The 20,962-nt window shown below is 40.0% G+C and overlaps 3 protein-coding genes across 6 annotated transcripts in view; 1 reads left to right on the plus strand and 2 right to left on the minus strand.

The window, feature by feature from the left end:
- Nucleotides 1–2,915: 2,915 nt before the first annotated feature.
- On the minus strand, nt 2,916–12,788 carry arrdc2 (arrestin domain containing 2). 2 transcript variants are annotated; one of them, XM_058072228.1, is made up of 8 exons: nt 12,628–12,788; nt 11,714–11,968; nt 6,177–6,394; nt 5,998–6,100; nt 5,668–5,924; nt 5,422–5,584; nt 4,945–5,105; nt 2,916–4,138 (listed from the first exon to the last, which is right to left on the minus strand). In XM_058072228.1, exons 2-8 carry the CDS (start codon nt 11,964–11,966, stop codon nt 4,085–4,087), a joined length of 1,209 nt encoding a protein of 402 aa, XP_057928211.1. In that variant the 5' UTR covers nt 11,967–11,968; nt 12,628–12,788; the 3' UTR covers nt 2,916–4,084. The 2 variants fall into 2 exon arrangements, with proteins under 2 accessions (XP_057928211.1, XP_057928210.1); XM_058072227.1 differs by lacking the exons at nt 11,714–11,968; nt 12,628–12,788 and adding an exon at nt 7,195–7,608.
- Nucleotides 12,789–15,259: 2,471 nt separating this feature from the next.
- uba52 (ubiquitin A-52 residue ribosomal protein fusion product 1) lies at nt 15,260–16,923 on the plus strand. 2 transcript variants are annotated; one of them, XM_058072229.1, is made up of 5 exons: nt 15,260–15,313; nt 15,768–15,879; nt 16,149–16,235; nt 16,326–16,428; nt 16,782–16,923. In XM_058072229.1, exons 2-5 carry the CDS (start codon nt 15,777–15,779, stop codon nt 16,873–16,875), a joined length of 387 nt encoding a protein of 128 aa, XP_057928212.1. In that variant the 5' UTR covers nt 15,260–15,313; nt 15,768–15,776; the 3' UTR covers nt 16,876–16,923. The 2 variants fall into 2 exon arrangements, with proteins under 2 accessions (XP_057928212.1, XP_057928213.1); XM_058072230.1 differs by having other exon boundaries at nt 15,272–15,313; nt 15,765–15,879.
- Nucleotides 16,924–17,394: 471 nt separating this feature from the next.
- The window catches only part of hmcn1 (hemicentin 1), a 96,152-nt gene continuing 92,584 nt past the window's right edge, over nt 17,395–20,962 (minus strand). For both annotated transcript variants that reach the window (XM_058072226.1, XM_058072225.1), the window contains 3 exons: nt 20,210–20,329; nt 20,008–20,134; nt 17,395–19,064 (listed from right to left, as the gene is read on the minus strand). In XM_058072226.1, the coding sequence (XP_057928209.1) occupies nt 18,698–19,064; nt 20,008–20,134; nt 20,210–20,329 (614 nt within the window). In that variant the 3' untranslated portion in view covers nt 17,395–18,697. The remainder of the gene's footprint in view (nt 19,065–20,007; nt 20,135–20,209; nt 20,330–20,962) is intronic.

The following is a 20,962-nucleotide window of genomic DNA, read 5'->3' on the forward strand; positions in this document are numbered from 1 at the left end:
GCTCTTGTTTGGGTTTCATACCCTCAAGAGCTGTCATTTAATATACTAATAGGACGATAATTATTTTGGCAACAATTTAAAAAAAAGGGGAGGTTAAAACGTCATAAAAATTGGCAGTGATACCTTTGATTCCTGGAAAATTCAAATTAGGACCACAGTCGTCCCAGGATAAATCCATTGTGTGCAAAGTTCCCATGTTCTCCCTTTACTTCCTCCCACTGTAAAAAAAAACAAAACATGCATGTTATCTTCATTAAGCTTCCATTAACTTAATCACTGGATGCATTCATTAAGGTGTTAACCTGGATTAAAGTCATCATCCAACTCAATGTTAAACAATGGAACAATGACATTTTTACAGTGATGTTGAAAATGTGGCCCACAGCTGTTTTTTTTCTAAACATCTAATTTTACAAAAAAACAACAGCAAAAATGGAAAAGTCAAAATATTAAGAGAAAAAAGTTGTTGTTTTAGGAGAATAAAGTCGTACTAGATACTACAAATATTAAAGACAGATAAAATATTAAAGAAAAAAAGTGGTAGTATTATAAGAAAAAAAACAATGAATAAAGTTGTAATTGTCTTGAAATTTGGTTGCGGAAAAAGTTCTAATGTTATGAAAATACATAAAGAAAATTTACAATGATAGAAACAGTTAGAACATTTAAAAAAAACTTCAGAGAAAAAAAATTACAAAAATAAAGTCAAAATATTCAGAGAAAAACAAGAAAAAAAAGTCTCAATTTTATGAGAATAAACAAAAAATGTCATTTTAAAAGAAAAAATTGGGAATTTTTAAAAATGTTGTAACATGTACAACAAACTAAACATAATAAAGTTTTGGGGGAAATGTGTTTTTTTTTCTTGTAAGATTCTTGTATTTTTCATGAAAAAACATTGCAAAATAGTTTATTATTAGTAGTAGCAGTGATTTTATGAGAATAACGTAAAATATTAGGAAATGTAAGTAAGAGATGGTCATCTTTCAAGAAAAAAAGTCATTATAATGAGGGTTTGTTTTTTTCCAAAAGTCATACTATCATACTGAAAAAAACAAAATAAACAATATGTGCTATTAGGTTGGGGAAAATATCATAACAGTACAATAATAAAGTCCAAATATTATAATAAAAAAGATGATTGGTGATTGTTCCCACAATGGGATGATATATGTACATGTATAATACTATATGTTCCAAAGCAATATACACATGTAGGCTTTATTCATTTACTTTTTTTTCTTCAGTCTGGTTTACTTCTACTTGGCTGAGTACAATCCTTTTGTGGGCTATTTTTGGACATTCAAGTAGAACAGCTCTGTCTTAAGAAGTACACCTGTGATGTACAACCTCGGTTATAAATCAGGCAACATTGTCAGGTCTATGAGTCATTTCAGTATTTAAAAGCAATAATGGCATCCTATCAACAATTGCAAGAGCGTGTGGGATGTTGCAATGTCAGGACATGTCTGGTTCACCGAGTCGTCATTCATGTTGACTTGGTTTTAAGTAATTATAAAACAAACAAACTAAATAAAGTCACAACATCGATCCATCCATTTTCTATACCGTTTATCTTCAGGGTACTGGGGTGTATGCTGGAGCCTATCCCAGGTGACTTCGGGTGACCCTGGACTGGTCGACATATATATCTATATCTATATATGTATGTATACATACACACAGACCAACATTCACGTTCATACCTTCGCCCGAAGACAGCTGGGATAGGCTCCAGCACCCCCGCAAACCTCGTGAGGATAAGCAGTAGTAAATGAATGAATGAATCAATGTTTTTGGGAGGAAACCGCAGTACCAGGCAGAGATTCAAACCTCTTCCCAACTGTGTGGCCAACATGCTAACCCCTTGTACACCATGCGGCTCTATTTTTCATCATTCATTCATTCATTTTCTACCGCTTTTCCTCACAAGGGTCGCGGGGGTTGCTGGAGCCTATCCCAGCTGTCTTGGGGCGAGAGGTAGGGTACACACTGGACTGGTGGCCAGCCAATCACAGGGCACATATAGACAAACAACCATTCACACTCACATTCATACCTATGGACAATTTGGAGTCGCCAATTAACCTAGCATGTTTTTGGAATGTGGGAGGAAACCGGAGTACCCGGAGAAAACCCACGCATGCACGGGGAGAACATGCAAACTCCATGATGGCCGAGGGTGGAATTGAACCCTGGTCTCCTAGCTGTGAGGTTTCCGTGCTAACCACTAGACCACCGTGCACCTATTTTTCATCATTTTCCTATAAAATCCTCACTTTTTCTCATTGCATTAGAACTTTTTTTCTCTTAATATTTTGACTTTATTCTTGTATTTTTGCCTTTTTTCCCCAGTTTTCTTGTTAAATTATATTTATAGAATGTGCTGCAGGCCAATACGGACTGCACTTTGGACACCGCTGGTCTAAAGTGTCCTTTAAAACTCTGGAAAAGAATAACTCCTATATAAATATGTGTATATATATATACATACATGGCTCCTGTAGTTTGGCCGTCAGCCATGTTTATGTCTTTATGTAACACTGTGCACAAATCAGTGATCTGTGTGTGTGTCTGTTTACACTCTAGTAAAAATAACTAGGATCAGTGTTGAAACTCTTGTGTTGAGAGAGAGAACAAACAGTCCAAGAGGAAATGAACTCCACATTTCACATGACAAGTGAAAGAAGGCAGATAAAAAAAAAAAATTGGGCCACAAAAAGTGTACAATAATAAGAACCATCACTGGCACCAGGCCAGCCCGAAACTGTTGTTTTGATCGCTTTGGGTGTGGCCTGCTTCCAGTGAGCAGTTCCTCTGGCAGTAATATATTTTTGACTCATGGCGCTGCAGAACACCATGTACTGTTTCACTCACATGCAAATTGCTTCAATGAGGCACACAAGAGAAAAGCATCAATTCTGTGTTGTTTATTTAAAAAAAAAAACTTTGGCAAGATTGTGAATTAACATTGCATTTGTATAAAAAAATACTTTTTACTACAATGCCATCACACAGCTGACCCTAAAGACAACTTTCCTACTCGTTATTTTGGAAGATGAGGAAAGACATCATTAAAGAGTCATTTTTTTTGGAATGTTCTTCATGTGTAAACTCCAGAGGCATCTCCAGCTTAAAGCTTGCTGTAAATGTTGTTCTGGTTGAGCTTCCCCTTCAAGGCGGCTCAGACCGACAAGGCATCTGGCTCCCATTAGCACATGGGGGGTGCGGGGGGGAGCTTATCTGTGAGACTTTTATACACAAACAACTCATTCTGCTTCAGCTAGGTACTAACAAATATCAGCTTCCACAAACTGTCTGACACTTCCAAACTGCTGAACACAACAAAAAGGTGACAGTTTTTGCTCCGTTTTCCTTCACAACAACTTCCTGAAACTCTCTGTCGGCAGATATTAAGGCATATGTATTTTCCCTTTTCCATATTTTGCGTACTGCATGCATAAAACACATCTCTGTGCGGCTTACTCAACTTGCCAGCTACCGTTCACTTTTACATGATCATTTACAGTATGTGCTTGATTAACAGTAAAAATCATCAATTAGCTTCCATTGTGTAGCCTGTTAAAAGGAACGTAGAAAACGAACAATAATTGCACTTCTCGCTTTACACCATTGAAAGATGACAATTCCATCGTAAACATGGCAATTAACAACAAGGCACTTGACGTCTGTGGGCACCAGGTGATATCCCATAATACCCAAATGGCTGCAAAAATCCTTACATCTCACCCTCAGGTGACGGGATTGTTGATTGGGAGGTGCTTGCAGCTCTCGTCATGAGGAGTTCTCTGATGTATGTGGAGCCACTGCTTCCATCTCAGCAGAACCTCAGCAAAAGAGTCCACGTACAGACTGGAAAAACCAAGCGAGGGGGTTCCTCCACCGTCTTTTAGACCCCCCCGCCCGGCAGCGTCGTCGCCAGGCTATCGCCGCGGCGCCCGCCGCAGTCTCTCAGTGACACCGGTAACATCCAGGTGCCACTTTTCAAAGAGGACCAATCAGAGAAGACAAAGCTTCAGAGGATTCATTTAAGTCGCTCGACGCTCAGGCAGGATCTTGCAGTTCAGCATGTCATGCAGCGAGGCCTCATGTTCATGGGCTGAGGGTTGGGGTCAATCTGGGGGGGGGCACAAGGAAGTAAAGACATGAGTGAAAAGGCATCTGCGCATAAAAATGTTCTTTATTGTGGGCTGAAAATCTCTGTTTAATAACTGTTTTCAGAATTTTCTATGTTTATATATATACTCTATAAAATATTTTATGAAAATAAAGATTATATAATAAATATTTTTTAGATATTTTATAAATATAAATATATAATAAATATTTTTTAGATATTTTATAAATATAAATATATAATAAATATTTTTTAGATATTTTATAAATATAAATATTATATAATATATTTTTAAATATATTTTAAGTGACTATTATAATTAGTTCTAACATTAATAGGGCAAAAGTCGTACACTGAAAGTGACAACAAAAAAATAAAAACAAAATTAATTTTTTAATTTATTATATATATTTTGTATATATATTTTTTCATTTTATTTTTTTATTAAAAGAGGAATTATATGTATATATATAATTCCTTTTTTTAATTTTATTTTTTGTATTTATTATATATATTTTTTATTTTTTATTTTTTTTATTAAAAAGAGGAATTATATATATATTATATTTTTTTTTATTGTCACTCTCAGTGTACGACTTTGGCCCTATTAATGTTAGAAATAATTATAATAGTCACTTAAAATATATAAAAATATATATATTATATAATATATATAATTTATATATATATATATATATTATATACAATAAAAAAAATAAAAGGCTGTAGTCATACTGTAGTTTCGAGCATGTCTACGAGTCAGTACGTCAACAGCGGCTCCACGTGGGTGTCGAGCTTTCACTCACCTCGCTGTACACAGGCGGAGGTCGGAAGCGGAACTCCTGCACAAAAGCCATAAGGGGCCGCTCGAGGATCCCACTCAGATCGTCCACCGGCTGAGGGGCCGCCGTGTTGTTGCACTGCTCGGCCTCCCCGTCCGCCACCACAGAGCTGTACTCTGGAGGAGCTGTGTGTGTGTGTGTGTGTGTGGGGGGGGTGGGGGGGGAGAAAAGACAGAATGAATCTGCTGCTCTGACTCACTGAACAAGCACAGGTCCAAACATGAAGCTGCTTACTCAGCGTTTCACAAGAAGCTATTAAAGTTGTATTTTCCACTAATAAATACTGATTTAAGATGTGTTGGTGCCAAAGTCATCACTAAATCCCATCTGACAAACAAATGGCCAATCTGGTTCATTTTTAACTTGATGGAAATTTGTTTTTATGATAACTTAATATGGAATAAAGGCTGACAGACTATGATATTTATGAGCGACACTCACGCTCAGGCTGCTCGGGGATGGCCATACGCAGCCACTCCAGGTTGACGCTGTACTGGCTGCTGACGCTGGAGGTCCTGCTTCCAAAAGGATGGAGAGGGATGGTACCGATGACCAGGGGCAGCTCAAGAAACAGCTTGGAGGTCCCCGGGACATCGACACACACCTGTTGGAGGGGGGGGAACGGGGGTGCACCGCGGTGAGGCGGACAGATTCACAAAGAGGAAGTCGTATTCTGACTGAGCTCACCTTGAGGATGTATTCCACTTTGATGATGCGGCACTGCAGGATGGACGGACCCACGGGTGGGATCTTGATGGCCCGACCGTGCCAGGTCTCTCGGCACCGGGCGCCCACCACGTCGCCGCACAGTGTAGCCACCACGGAGCGCTTCTGCTTCATGGTGCCGCGGGCGATGAACGTCTGCGTCTGAGTGATGTAGGCTTTGGGTACAACCGAGCGTGAAGTGGAATTGTCAAACTCGGCAAAAACGGGTATAACCTCGCCTGCAGAGAGGAGAAGAACAATACAATTAATCATCGGTTTTACATGATTATTCTTAAATAGTTCTGATCTTACCTGGTGTATAACCTTTGCGGTCAATCTTTGCGGTAACAGACACTTGTCCAAAGTTGCGGTACCACGTGCGTGCCATCTTGTCCTTTGTTCCGGCCTGTGGTGCCTAAGAAGGATGAAACCTTATGAGTAAGTGTGCATCAACACATAGTAAATGGTGAAAAGAGAGTTAGCGGGCTCACCAGTAGCGCTGGTGTGTTTATGTCAATGGGCTCAATGACTGTAAACTCCTTCTTGATCTTCTTGACGGTGGCCCACGGTCTGTGGAGCTTCACTTTGACCCAGTAACGAATGCTGCCGTGTTTCCCTTCAAAGGAGGTGACCAGCGTCTCCTCTGGAAGCTGGAAGCTGAACGGGTATTCGTGTCTGCCCGCAGGAAGGACGGTCACTTCTCCATTATCTGTGAGACACATAAGCAGCAATTCATTAAAGACGTCATTTATGGAGTATTTACATAAAAAGGTTAATCCATCTTAAACGTGTTTATCTGGTTTAGCATTTAGGAATTCACCATCATATATAGCTGAGGGCAACGTGAGCTTCAACGACAGCGTGCGTTCTTTGCATTCATAGAACTTCAAGTAGCCTACATTGAAATATAACTCTTTCTCCACAAACACATAGCTCGTGCTTGCACTGAGGGGCGGTTCCGGGCTCCATTGTGCTGACTGGGAACATGTTTTCCTCCAGACCTTCTCAACTGCTCTGAGGATGAACACGTGTTTAGGTTTAACAGACTCCATGTGTTTGTGTCCCCTCTGTTGCTAGAAGCCTCTACAATTTGAGCTCTATTATAATAACGTTAACGTCAAATTCTATTGACGCCTTTGTGCTCACCAGTAGAAAATACCGACACTAAACACACAAAAAACACATACTATGTGATGATAACATTGTTGTTGTATACAAAAAGCATTGCTCAACACAGTTGGCAGTGAATTTCCTGTTTGTGCTCTCAGCAAACATCTCCAGTATGTACCCAATGATTGCAAGGAGAAACTACTACTGCAAAATGTACTTCATTAATTGTGTTGTGCACACTTCAACTATAGTTTGCTTCTCCAAGGAAGTGCCCAGCAACAACAAATTATTGTTAACAAGGAAACTGCATTGACACAAACAATATATAATATGGCACCCTGTTCTGACCCAGAAGGGATGCAGCCTGACCCATCCCCGCAGCCTGCAAGGAGGACTGACCTGCCTGCAGCAGCACCTCTCTCCGGTTCAAGTACTCCACCTCGTCGCTGTAGTTCTGGGTGTAAGCGGTGCTGGAGCCCGCGGAGCGGGACTCGGTCCAGTGCACTTTAGCGAAACCTTCGGCGTGGAGCTTCAGGGAGTCCACGCGAGTCTCCCCGGTGAGCTCCAGCACCACTCGGCCGGAGACTACGTCTCCGCTGCTGTACACGGGAGGACAGTCCACGTCCGGGGAGTCGAAGACAATGTCCAACTTTTTCAACTTGTCGAAAATCATTTTTTTTCTCGGGTTATTCCTGTCGCTTTGTGCTGCGGCAAGTGAGTTGATGAGGATGTCGGCGTTCGCTGCTTCACACTTGGAGACTGTTTTGCAGTTTCGGTTGGAGGCCTATTTGCAGGAGGACGGAGTGGGCGGCTCTGCATTTATTATGTAAGCCTCAGGAGAGGGCTGAGGGCTGGGCGGTGGTGCCTTCACGTGCGTCCCCTTGGCAACGACTTTTGAGTTACTACTTTGCAAAGTAGAACTAGGGACGTTTTTAGTTTTATTTATGAAATCGGCTAATGAGAGCGAGTGGCTTTTTTGGTTGGCTATTTCATTTAAAAAAAAGGCAATATCGATTGTATCGTCATCAGTTGTGAGAAGTCCGGGAAACTGAAACCCACGTGAGGACCTGATTCATTTGGAATAAAGCAAAAGCGAAAATATATCATGCACCCCCCCCCTCTATTTATGTCGTATGCCCTGCTTGACTCATTGTAAAAGTGGTGGATGTTTAAAAAAAACACAGGGTTCCCACAATTCCGGATTGACCTTGAAGGCAGCATTCTAAACATGCAGACTGGGTGTGGAGGTAGACGTGAGGAAAACATAGCCTCATGATGACTGATGGTTACAGGTTTCCTAGAAGAAAACAGGCTTACTGTGCATGCCTCGGTGTTGTGCAGAGCCTCCCAGATAAGGAAAATAGTTTCACGCTGGCCTGAAAACTGTTTACTCCACTTGTTACACCACACAAAAGCATGTTACATATGCCGTGAAATCCTCTTCTGAAAACATCCACACTACGTCACACCGAGTCTTAGCACATTTGCGTTATGTCTTCGTGAAATGAGTGAAGGTTATGCATGTAAAGCTGCAAGAAGAGCGTTTCTAAGAATGAGTTAGACTGCTGGAGGAGTTTTTATTTCAGGCTTTTTCAGCACTGCCAAGGAAGCCCCGAGCCTGGTGGCATGAGGTAGGCTCATCTGCAAGGTTTTGACCGTGGATGTTCCACAGCCCACTTTTTAAAAAGGCATTTCTAGAACTAGGCCATTTATTAATACTGAACAATCAGCCCTTCTGCAAAACCAGAATCAATGTTCAGTAAAACCTCTGAATCACGCTTGTATTTATGCGTGCATCTTAATTCATTCGAAACCCTTCACACGGAAATCATATCTGGATCTTGAAAAACAAAGTTGTTTACTCCTTTGTTCACTATGGTGTGGAGTTAGCTAATTACTGCCACCAAGTGGAGAAAGGGAGGTAGTGTTCACATATGCAAGGTAACAGGCTCGGAGGTGTTTGAATGGAAGAAATAGTTTGTAAATTATGTTATTTCATTCATTCATTTTCTACCGCTTTTTCCTCAAGAGGGTCGCGGGGGTGCTGGAGCCTATCCCAGCTGTCTTTGGGCGAGAGGCGGGGTACACCCTGGACTGGTGGCCAGCCAATCACAGGGCACATATAAACAAACAACCATTCACACTCACATTCATACCTATGGACAATTTGGAGTTGCCAATTAAGCTAGCATGTTTTTGGAATGTGGGAGGAAACCGCAGTACCCACACATGCACGGGGAGAACATCAGAGATGGCCGAGGGTGGAATTGAACCCTGGTCTCCTAGCTGTGAGGTCTGTGCGCTAACCACTAGTATACCGAGCCTATCCCAGCCGTCTTCGGGCGAGAGGCGGGGTACACCCTGGACTGGTCGCCAACCAATCACAGGGTACATATAGACAAACAACCATTCACACTCACATTCATACCTATGGACAATTTGGATGTGGGAGGAAACCGGAGTACCCGGAGAAAACCCACGCATGCACGGAGAGAACATGCAAACTCCACACAGAGATGGCCGAGGGTGGAATTGAACCCTGGTCTCCTAGCTGTGAGGTCTGCACGCTAACCACTAGCATACCGTGCCGCCCTATGTTATTTCAGTATATGAAAAAACATAAAAATAGCACTGCAAATTTTACTCCATACAGTTTAAGTAATTAAAAACTGCATTTCCCCTACAAAATAATTAATTTATAGTTTTTCTTGTTTTAAACCCCTTTATGACTTCCTCGTCAGTAAGGTAAAATAAAGCTGCATATGCCACCTGCTGGTTGGTGATGACAGTTTGCCTGCCTCACACCTCTAAATGGATAACAGTCTGCTGCTGCCTGATCAACGCCTCCACTGTGAATACGACCTGGCAGGATCTGTTAAACTGCAGACTGAAAATAACTTTGACCTACACAGTAGCCTAAATGCATTCACATTCATTTAACTGAGTGGAACTACACTGTAAATGAACTGTACCCATCCAGTGCCTTCTTCCTTTCTTCCTTACTTGCTGCCCTTGTCTGACAAAAATGAATTTGAGCAGCTTGTAAACACGACTATAAATTCAATTACTTCTGTCCTTTTGGTTTGGGCTACATGTAAGGAGCGTTTATAATCCTCACATATCAATAATTTGTTGACACGAGCTTGGCTGCAACTGCTTGCTGGTGTTCAAAACAGGAACTTTGACCCAAGTAATTAAATCTGCTAGGGCAAGAAATGTTAATAAAAAGGACATACACTAAGTACAGTTATTTAGAGCAGTGTGGAGTACTCAAACTAGGTCATGTGTACAATGGTCTAGCACACTTGTGAACGCTCCGTCCATTCATTTTCTATACTGCTTGTCCTCATTAGGGTCATGCATAGGCTGTGTGGGCAGCAGGGGACAGGAGCGGGTGATGTCAATGCAGCCCCTATTGGTCGAATTATGAATGCATGGTACAAAATTAATTTGAAAAAATCTCAGATATGTTATCAAGGGTTCGAGTGGTTAGCGCACAGACCTCACAGCTAGGAGACCAGGGTTCAATTCCACCCTCGGCCATCTCTGTGTGGAGTTTGCATGTTCTCCCCGTGCATGCGTGGGTTTTCTCCGTGTACTCCGGTTTCCTCCCACATCCAAATTGTCCATAGGTATGAATGTGAGTGTGAATGGTTGTTTGTCTATATGTGCCCTGTGATTGGTTGGCGACCAGTCTAGGGTGTACCCCGCCTCTCGCCCGAAGACGGCTGGGATAGGCTCCAGCACCCCCGCGACCCTTGTGAGGAAAAGCGCTAGAAAATGAATGAATGAATGAAATAACATAGAGTGGCATGGTATGCTAGTAGTTGGCGCACAGACCTCACAGCTAGGAGACCAGGGTTCAATTCCACCCTCTGCCATCTCTGATGTTCTCCCCGTGCATGCGTGGGTTTTCTCCGGGTACTCCGGTTTCCTCCCACATTCCAAAAACATGCTAGGTTAATTGCCGACTCCAAATTGTCCATAGGTATGAATGTGAGTGTGAATGGTTGTTTGTCTATATGTGCCCTGTGATTGGCTGGCCACCAGTCCAGGGTGTACCCCGCCTCTCTCCCAAAGACAGCTGGGATAGGCTTCAGCATCCCCCGTGACCCTCGTGAGGAAAAGCGGTAGAAAATGAATGAACGTTATCAAGGTTGGAAAGAACACTGTTTTTTAAATATGATATTTTTTCTACTAGAACATTTAGCATATGTTGCTTTCAAGGATGTTCTCAAGCCCGGTACGTTGTGACGTTTAACTGCCTTGTTCAATCAGTTATTCATGCGACATTATTAGATAGTGAACTTTGCATTTGTGGTAGGTACTTATTAACATTTATTTAAATTCACTAATGTAGAATTCATCCATTTTCTATGTAGCATATAAACATATTGTCTTGCCAAACCAAACGCTTGATGAAACATTAACTGCCGACTGTCTACTGTTTGTTTACTATGAAAGCGTTAGTATCAGGGAAGTTTCACATCCATATATGTAGACCTATTTGGATTTTATGGGTTTGTTTTTATATATTAGCTTATTGATGTATGTGGATAGTGTTTGTATATTTGTGTATCGCTCGGTTTTCCTTGAAACCCATTTGGGATAAACACAACATTACAATGAACTTCATCCGAGTTCGGAGATGTTCTGCAACCTGGAACCTGGATGAGAAATGCCTTATCAACAACTCCACGTCTTCACCTTTGGACTCCCCCAAGTCCAGTCTGATCGCTTTGAACTTACTGACCAGACATGTTCAATGATTTTTTTTGTCTCGAAAAGGCAAAAATTAACTTATAAGAGTAAACTTATAACTGTAAAATACCAACGCAAATATAGTTGAAGTTTTACCACTTTTAGACAAAGGCCAGCTGGGGTTATATTAAACAGAACAACAACATTTTTGACTGACCTCGGATCAGATGCTGTCTCTTCCTGAAGTAAGTGATCCTGGAGGTGTAGTCATTGTAGACAGAATTCATGCCACGATTCTCCAGCCAGTGTGCCGTAGCGACACCTCTCCCCTGCACCTTCATGGAGTGCACTTTGGTGTCCCTGCGGAGCTCCAACACCACTTGGCCTGACACCACCTCTCCTCCAGTGAACGCAGCATCTCCCTCGCCATCCAGCTCCAGCTTGAAAGACTTAATGGAGTTCAGTGACATGACTGTGTGTGACAAGGGAAATAGAAGGATTCAATTAGCAGACTAGATTCAAGCCATGTGCTTTCTTTCCAGTGCATGGATGAAAAAAAAACATTCATCACATTTAAAATGGCATTAAAATACACATCCCATGAGACAATCCCACAAAATGCTTTCCGGACCATTCTCTGCATATTCTGATAACATCATTATTTGATATTACACTATTCTGCTTTGTCACAAAAACACAAAATACTAAGATGTCAATGTTTTGTCCAGATATCTTAGCATATTCTACACTACATCTACACTCAAAGTGGCCCCCCTCCGTATTCCTTAATCTTTCTGTAAATGGTCCCCAGTGGAAGGCGTTTGGACACCCCTGCAGAACAGTATATATTACACAGTCAAGAAAACATCATTTTTTTAATTAAAGCATTTACTTAAAGTGGCTTATAAGCGTGTGACTATGCACACTATGGCAGTTTTAACCATTTTTTTCCCATTTTAACCAATTTACACATCGCTTCTTTCGCTGTACTGTACATATTCCAGTGTGTTAACATGAATTAATCGCTATGTGACGCCTCAACCAATCAGCATTGAAAAACTATTAACGCTGTATAAAAGCAGACTGTAAACACGTTGTTTAACAACTACACTGTAAATATAAACAACTCACCGGCGGCACGGCAGCAATTCTCGGAAGGAAAGTGCAGAAAAAGAAAGCAAATTCTGTCCGCGAAGGTCGTCCCACTGACGTGTGCTTGTCTAGTAATCTTTATCTTTAAATAAGATTGTCAGGCTCGACCGCCCAGTAACACTCCAGACCCTTCCACCAATGACATTGAGCGCACGTGAGTCACGTCCGCCCATCCAACACGGAAGTGGACGAGGGCGGTATTTCAAATTAATGGTACTTTCGCCAGCTCGTCTTTGCCCTTTCGCTTCTGCCGAAATCTACTTCCAAAAAAAATCAAAGCGTTGTATTAAATGTGTTCAGAAGAAATAAGAAGCTGCAATATAAAATAACTATGAAATTATTTTGCTGTAGAACGTGAGAGCCATTCCTTTATTGTGAAGGCACTGATAAAAACGTCTTTTACTTTTAAGCATTCGTAATATTCTCTGTATTTTTTAAATGTTTAAAAACGTGTTTTTGAATTACCGATATTTTTTTACTTGAACTTTTTCAGGATTTTTAAAAAATTTATTAAGATCATTATCATACTGAGAATAAAACGATAAACAAATATGGTAAATGGTCTAGTACACTCTGGACTGGTGGCTAGCCAATCACAGGGCACATATAGACAAACAACCATTCACACTCACATTCATACCTATGGACAATTTGGAGTCACCAATTAACCTGGGTATTTTCTAACAATGTAACAATATAAAATACACTAATTATTACAAATAATTGTTTCAAAAAATAAATAGTACAATATAACTAAATAAAAGAATACTATTTTATTTTTATTCCCTGAGTTTATGCTTGTGAAACTTTAGGTGTCGTTACTTTTGTTACATGGTGAAGCACTGGCCTACACCTCTTGATTCACAACTCTTTAGTTATTTTTAATTTGACCGAATGAATCACACCACTACTCCTGTTGTTTATCTTCAGTGGAGTGGCTTATTCATTTGGGAGATGTGATATTTGTAAGAGAGGAATTGTCTCAACTTAGTTGGAACCCCACTAGTTGCATTATGATTTTCAGCTCTTTTTGCATATAGATTGTCAATGTATACTCACAAAAATCATATCAAATTTGCAAAAATGATTATTACTAGATTATTACTACTAAAGGCAAAAGACTGTTTCCTCTGTAGTCGGCCTATGCTACCTGTAATTTGAAAATGATATCAAAGTGGGTTTTGGTATGAAGCTTTGGCCTTGAAGCTGCTGCACTTGGACTCTGCTGTTTTTACCAGGTCGGTGAACTCCAGACTTATTTACATTTCCTTCTGTGCCAACTTGTTTTTAATCAGTCCTAACCGGCATATCAGGGTCATGGCTATGTTTCTGCTTCAACACAGATTGTTTTTAGTGATCATGTCATGCTCGAGAATCCTTTTGCAAAACATACACCGAGCTTCATCTTCAGGTTGACAGTATAAACATAGTTGAAGTAGGACAGCAAGCCAGAGGAGGTAAAAGTTTACACTTTCATAGTCCTTATGCCCCTTCACACTTTCCATAGATGTATACTTATTATGTTTAATTATAAGACAAGTAGTTATTAGACTTAGACTATAAAGAATAGAAAATAAACAATATCTGCATATTTACAAGTCTTGAGAAACGTGAATGTTAATAATACCGTAATAATGTAGTAAACTGCAAATAGGCATGAAAAAATGTACAGTACAACTTCTACTTTGTCACCACTCATGACGGATTTAACAGAAATGAAAAAAGCTGAATTAACATTACTCAGTCCGCGACCACAGGATGTTTCATCAACGTTGACCAAAACATTGCAGACATATTTGGCCTGTTTTTCTAGATAAGCAAATATAAGCTGCAGGCTTTCTGAAAGGTGCCGCACGTGTTGACTTACTGTGTAATCTGAGCATTACCCATAATAACAGAGGTGGTGCAGCACTGCACTGACTACATGATAACTGTCACATGCAAAGTTTTATAAATATGACAATACTCTATTTATGGGTGCAATAAGACTCATGTGGGTGTTGAACCTCAGTCAGTCATATGGGAAGTAAATCTAAGATATCATGCTAGGGTGTTACCAGCTATAATTATAGGTGACATGATTAATTCATCAATGTGAATACTTCATTTTTTTAAGTGAGTTATTTGCTTAAAAACAAGGGTTTTTCACATTATTGTGCAGAATGTAAGGCTTAAACTTAGTATCAGTCGAACAGCCTGAAGCCATTGCCTATTTTTAATGCTAATATAAAACTATTATCAACACCGGAAGTGCATTGAGCCAAGAATGAAGGGGAAATAAGCGTAACTGACATGTTTTTTATTGTTATTTTGTTCTTATTTTCAAGCAATATCCTTCGCACATTCATTTCTTTTTTTTATTTATGTCGATATTGTTGTGTAGAATTGCACTTTTATGTTCCTGTAATTCTGCTTATACTGTTTTATACGGTTTTGTAATTGAAGTTTGTAATAAAATATATATTTAATTAAAAATTAGTTTAGTAAAATTAATATTGGAAGTCTAAACATGTGAATTTAGTTAATGTAACTTGTTTAGCTATACGATTTTTATTGCCATAAAATATAGAAATTTTACTTTGTAAGTGTCCCAGCGAAAGGAAGTGACGTGTTTTTGTGTGAGCTTCTTCCGCTCTCTTTTCGTCGAGGCTCAGCTATCGGCAGGGTGGGTACGCGTTTTGTGAAATACCGTTTTGCCCACATAAGTTATAAAAACAAACATTATTCTGGTAAAATTCGCATTTGGTTAGTTGTAGCACGGTTTCACCAATATCTATTTCACTCCGACGTCCAATTTTATCTTTAAACACACATAGCTAGAATTAAGTTCCATGCTAGCAGCCAGCATGTGGCGAGGCCTAGCTATCTGTTAGCCAAGCTACTAGCCGTGTCACTACGTGAGCTTTAGGTAAGCTATGCTACAAACCTCCTGTGTATCCACGCTAGCTTTGTCATAAAAACTATTTAGGCTGTGTCATAGATTTTTTTTGCAGAGAAACGTTTCTAACGTCACAAGCGAGGGTATCTAACCGTGCCGTAATATAAGCTGCACCGACCAGGTAGTCGAGGAGTTTCTCCACCGCTAACAGTACTGCTTTTCAATCTGTGACACCCAGCAGCCTGCCAACATGCAGATCTTCGTGAAGACACTCACCGGCAAGACCATCACCCTTGAGGTCGAGCCCAGTGACACCATCGAAAATGTTAAGGCAAAGATCCAAGACAAGGAAGGTGAGCGGTACAATGCTAATTGAAACGATTCATTTTAGGTGTCAGGAAATGTAGTGAATGAGTTCAGCAGTTTAATACTTTTTCATACCAAATTGTGTAGTTTTACAGCATCTGTAAATTGGATTTGTTGATAGAGCATTGTCCTTTTAGTTGATTGGTCATGATTTGTTAATACTTGCATTGAGACATGTTAAAAATAATCAATTTGCATTGCATATTGCAGTATTAAATCAATAAATTAATCCAATGGCATCATTCCTTGTGTGTAGGAATCCCCCCTGATCAGCAGCGTTTGATCTTCGCTGGCAAACAGTTGGAGGATGGACGCACTCTGTCTGACTACAACATCCAGAAAGGTAACAGTCACATTTCATTTTAGCTTTTTAAAAATATTTCTACATAAAATGTGATAATTAATATAAGGTGTATATAACACTGTCTTGTAGAATCCACTCTTCATCTGGTGCTCCGTCTGCGTGGAGGCATCATTGAGCCTTCCCTCAGACAGCTGGCTCAGAAGTACAACTGCGATAAGATGATCTGCCGCAAGTAAGTGATTTTTTTTTTATAGGTGCTATCCCAAAGTAACTTTTTCCCCACCACTCTCAAAATATTAAGACCACCACCACTGATGAGCATACATTACCAATGGTCATTTCAGAGAACAAATTATACTAAATGTATAAATAATTGTTGTTCAGCCCGAAAAGGCATATTGGTGGTGTGGTTGGCGTGCGCCACATGCTAAGTCTCAGATGGCCACGTCATCCTTTCCTGCGTGTGATGTGACTCGCATGATTAGAGCACGAAGAGGGTGGGGTACCGACTATTGAAAATGCTAGTGCCCAGCCAACGACTCGACTTGAGTGTTTTGACCCTTTGCCCCGCCCTGTTTCTCTCAGGTGCTATGCCCGTCTTCACCCACGTGCCGTCAACTGCCGCAAGAAGAAGTGTGGACACACCAACAACCTTCGCCCCAAGAAGAAGCTGAAGTAGACGTGTCAGCTTTTTGTGCTAAATTGTTTAAATAAATTTAAAAGTTCACTTGCCTGGTAAGGTGTCGTTCGTTCAGTGGTTCCCTTCAACAGCTCACTGTCGTGACCTTGGCCTAGTACAAGTGGGGTGCTATGCTCACATCCAGACCTGCCAACATGGGTGCATTTTCATACTCAACATGCTGAGTTGGACCAATTACTTTGTAAGTAATTATAGTTACTGGTTACTTTCCCCCCCAAAAGTAACAGAATTACTCTTATGAATGATTGGTGTCCAGGAATGTTATTGTTGTTACCCATTGAAAACCTTCAAATACTTGGATTCGGTGGTTATGCCTGCAGAGAAGGCTATGCTGGCCTGGACTGTACACCACCGGTATCAGACATCTTGGATACTGTACTTCCTATCAATAGAAAATAATGCAAAGGCAGCAATCTGAACTTTGACTCTCACAGGAAATAAATGGTATGGTTGAATTATGTATTATCATACCATGTAAAACTTAATTTTACTGTTATGTCATTTCATTTTTATTAAAAAACGGAAGGGGATAAAATAAGACAGTACATCAATACACAAGGCGAACAACACTTGTGTTACAAGTCAAAAATAAAATACATCTTGGTTTTAGCTGTTGGAGGATGCAGCATGGCATCACATTGGATTCTTTAGGATAGTATGATGGGATGCCACCTGACACTTTCCACTTTTGTGAATCACGACTTTGTGAATCTGCTTGCCAATAAGTTACACTAGACAAAAGACATTGGATACGCCTCTTTGGCAATCAAATGGGTTGACTGGAGCCCTCAGTTTGGGGGTGTCGGTGCGGTCCGTTTGCAGTCAAAAGCTTGATTTTAATATGAAACATGATAGGACCATGGAGTATTGAATGTGAACAAGGTATTCATTTTCAATCACAGCACATGTAGACAAACAACCATTCACACTCACATTCATACCTATGGGCAATTTGGAGTCGCCAATTAACCTAGCATGTTTTTGGAATGTGGGAGGAAACCGGAGTACCCGGAGAAAACCCACGCATGCACGGGGAGAACATGCAAACTCCACACAGAGATAGCCGGGGGTGGAATCGAGCTCTGGTCATATATCAAACAATTATTGAAATAAGACCTCACTGTTTTTTTAGTGTGACTAATAATAAAATAAAATAAAGACAAGTGAATGATATCAAAGTGGCCTACCACATCCTTTAATTTTTCTGTACTTGGCCCTCGGTGGAAAAAGTTTGGGGGTTGTCCACACAGAAACATTTTCAGGTCAAAACAGCAAAGTACTTTATCGTCCACATGACACGGTGTTCTGGGTGCCCTGAAACAGTATTTTTGGAAAACGCCTTCCAGTCCCAGAGTGGCAAAATCTGAAAACACCGGCTTGTCGTTGCTGTGTAGACAACATTGACGTCACTTTTATGTGTGACATTGTTTCTTACCCACTCAACTAGCTCTGTGGATAGAGTTTCCACTGAATCGAACCAATACATTTTGGACCTCTGGATCGTACATTTGGAGATGAATGGGCAGTTTTCTGATCCACTCAGGACACCAAAAATACCCTCACAAAAATTTTCACTTTCTATATGTGTAATGTGCAGGTGTCCCAATACTTTGGTCTATATAGTGGAGAATAAGCGAAGATGTGGGGGGGCCTTACCAAGTTGAATGATAGCAAATAAATAGTCATGTCTTGTTTTGTCTTTTCGCTCTCATTGGCTCACAATGAAGTCTGTTTCTCAGTTTGTTCTCTCAAACGTAGACTCAAAAGTGTCACCTTTCATCTGGCGTCATTTAAAGTGCTCTCAGTAGGGGTAGGCAGAGACTGCGATGTAGACAATGAAGGTGGTCTGGTACTCGATGGCCCCGTCCTCGCTGTAGGAGAGGGCTCGCACCTTCATGCGGTACGTGTGAGGCTCTCGTAAAGGTCGCGTTGTGAACAGCACACCCTTGAGGTTCTCGTCGCGAAGGGCGAAAGGTAACGTGACGTCCTCATCCACCACCAGGAAGGTGGTCCGAGGGTGCATCACTCCATCCTGTGTGTAGGCCACCAGTCGGATGAGGTCCTGGTTGGCTGCGATGCCGAAGGGAAGAGAAAGGAGCTTGTACTCCAGGGCATAAGGACTCAGAGCGCACTCAAGGTCATTTGGAGGACAGTTCTTCAGACAAAACCTGAAACACACACACGGGAGTCCTTCAGTTGAGCCCTGAAGATCTCAAAAATCAGGCAAAAAATAGTTTCCAAAAAATGCTATAAGCATACAAAATTTTAAACACAAAAAAATATATATATTTTTTATTTTTATTTATTATATTATTTTTATATTTTATTTTGAATTATTTAATTAATTAAGCAATATATTTAATCTTTAATTATTTAAATTAATTATTTAAATGATAATTAATTATGTAAATAAAAATTAAGTATAATAATATTTTATTAATATCTGATTATTATATTATTTTTATATTTTATTTTGAATTTATTAATTAATCAATTAATTATTTAAATAAATAAGATATAATAACTTAAAAAATAATATAAAAATAAAATATATATATAAAAAAATTTAAAATTTAGATCAAATTAAAAAATAAAAAAATTTAATAAATAATAAATAAAAAAATAATAAAAATAAAAAATAAAAATAAAAAATAAAATAAAACAAAGCATGATGTTTGAGCAGAAAATATGTTTTAATAAAAAAGGAAAATTATGGAAGAATATCAACATTCTGTGGCCCTGCTAATGATTTTTTTAGAGTACATTTTAAAATTTTAAATGAAATATTACAAGAAGTTTTAACATTACGAAAAACCAAACAAACAGAAACAACGGCTTTAATTTTACAAGAATAAATTAAAAATATTAAGAGAAAAAAGTAAAAATTTTCTGAGAATAAAGTCATAATATTATGAGGAAAAATAACATTAATACTGCAGTGTTTTGATACTCTGTTTCTTCACTTTGTTAACAAACGATTAAACAATGTTTCCCACAACACTGAAATCTATCTGTGGTTGGAGTTTAGGGTGAATGGGGTTCGAGATGACAGATTCTAATTTGCATAATTATCCATGGTGCATGTAATAAATAAATACAGTGACCATTTACCCTGTGGTGGTCTCTCTCTGGTAGTTTGGTGGACAAGGTGTGTCGATGCATTGGTAACTTCCTCTCATGTTGAAACACATACGGTTGGTGCCGCACTGGATGTTCTGCTCAAGACACTCGTCAATATCTGTAAATACACAAGGCCGTGTCTTTTTACTACAAAAGACATGTGACGGTCCAGACATGAGGCACGCCCCCCCACCTTGGCACGTCTTGCCATTGGTCATGAGGTGGTAACCGGCTGGGCAAAGACACCTGTGGCTCCCTGGTGTGTTCATACACTCGTGTTGGCAGGCATCTCTCATCTCACACTCGTTGATATCTGGAAACACAAACACTCACAGTTCATAAGTTGGCAGGCTAACCCACACCGAGCTAAAACTCAACCCCTGATGTCACTTCCTGTCCACACACGTGTACAAGTCTTATTTATACATTCAATGTCTGTTGTTATGTCTACTATATTGGGTAATACTAGTGTAAGTGTCACTATAGGGGTGTTATATCATGTCTAGAGAGCTCTAATAATTCATTCATGAATAAAAGCATCCACATTATAGCATTGCGTCTCCCCTGGACCCTGCCTACTATCTATAGCAGGGGTCTCAAACACGCGGCCCGCGGGCCAAATGTGGCCTGCAGGACACTAGTTTGAGGCCCCCGCCTTGATATGAAAGTTTAATGTTAGTGCGGCCCGCGCAAGTTTGATATGGATGCTGTATGGTATCATGTACCCAGAAAAAATTATTACGTTTGATTAATGTTCATGTTAAAGGTTAAATAACTGTTAATAGTTATCCTCCCTATCCGTGTGGAAGTGGTAAGTTTTTGGCTATTTAAGTTTAAAGAAAATAACTTGAAGGCTACCGTTTAGGTCGCTAGCTCTCGAGTTTGCGAGTTAGCATGTGTCTCAAGACCCTGCAGTTGCGCAATATGTTGTCAATAAAAAAAGTAT

This window comes from Doryrhamphus excisus, chromosome 5, assembly GCF_030265055.1.
Source record: "Doryrhamphus excisus isolate RoL2022-K1 chromosome 5, RoL_Dexc_1.0, whole genome shotgun sequence".
NCBI lineage: Eukaryota > Metazoa > Chordata > Actinopteri > Syngnathiformes > Syngnathidae > Doryrhamphus > Doryrhamphus excisus.

Bases quoted from the DNA above. Each gene is read 5' to 3' on its own strand.
- arrdc2 (XM_058072227.1), bottom strand. From the start codon at position 7,468: ATGATTTTCGACAAGTTGAAAAAGTTGGACATTGTCTTCGACTCCCCG. The intron at 6,101-6,176 runs GTGAGCCCGCTA...CATCCTTCTTAG, and splicing joins TAAACACACCAGCGCTACTG to GCACCACAGGCCGGAACAAA. The intron at 5,585-5,667 runs GTGAGCTCAGTC...CCCCTCCAACAG, and splicing joins AAGTGGAATACATCCTCAAG to GTGTGTGTCGATGTCCCGGG.
- uba52 (XM_058072229.1), top strand. From the start codon at position 15,777: ATGCAGATCTTCGTGAAGACACTCACCGGCAAGACCATCACCCTTGAG. The intron at 15,880-16,148 runs GTGAGCGGTACA...CCTTGTGTGTAG, and splicing joins AAAGATCCAAGACAAGGAAG to GAATCCCCCCTGATCAGCAG. The intron at 16,429-16,781 runs GTAAGTGATTTT...TGTTTCTCTCAG, and splicing joins GATAAGATGATCTGCCGCAA to GTGCTATGCCCGTCTTCACC.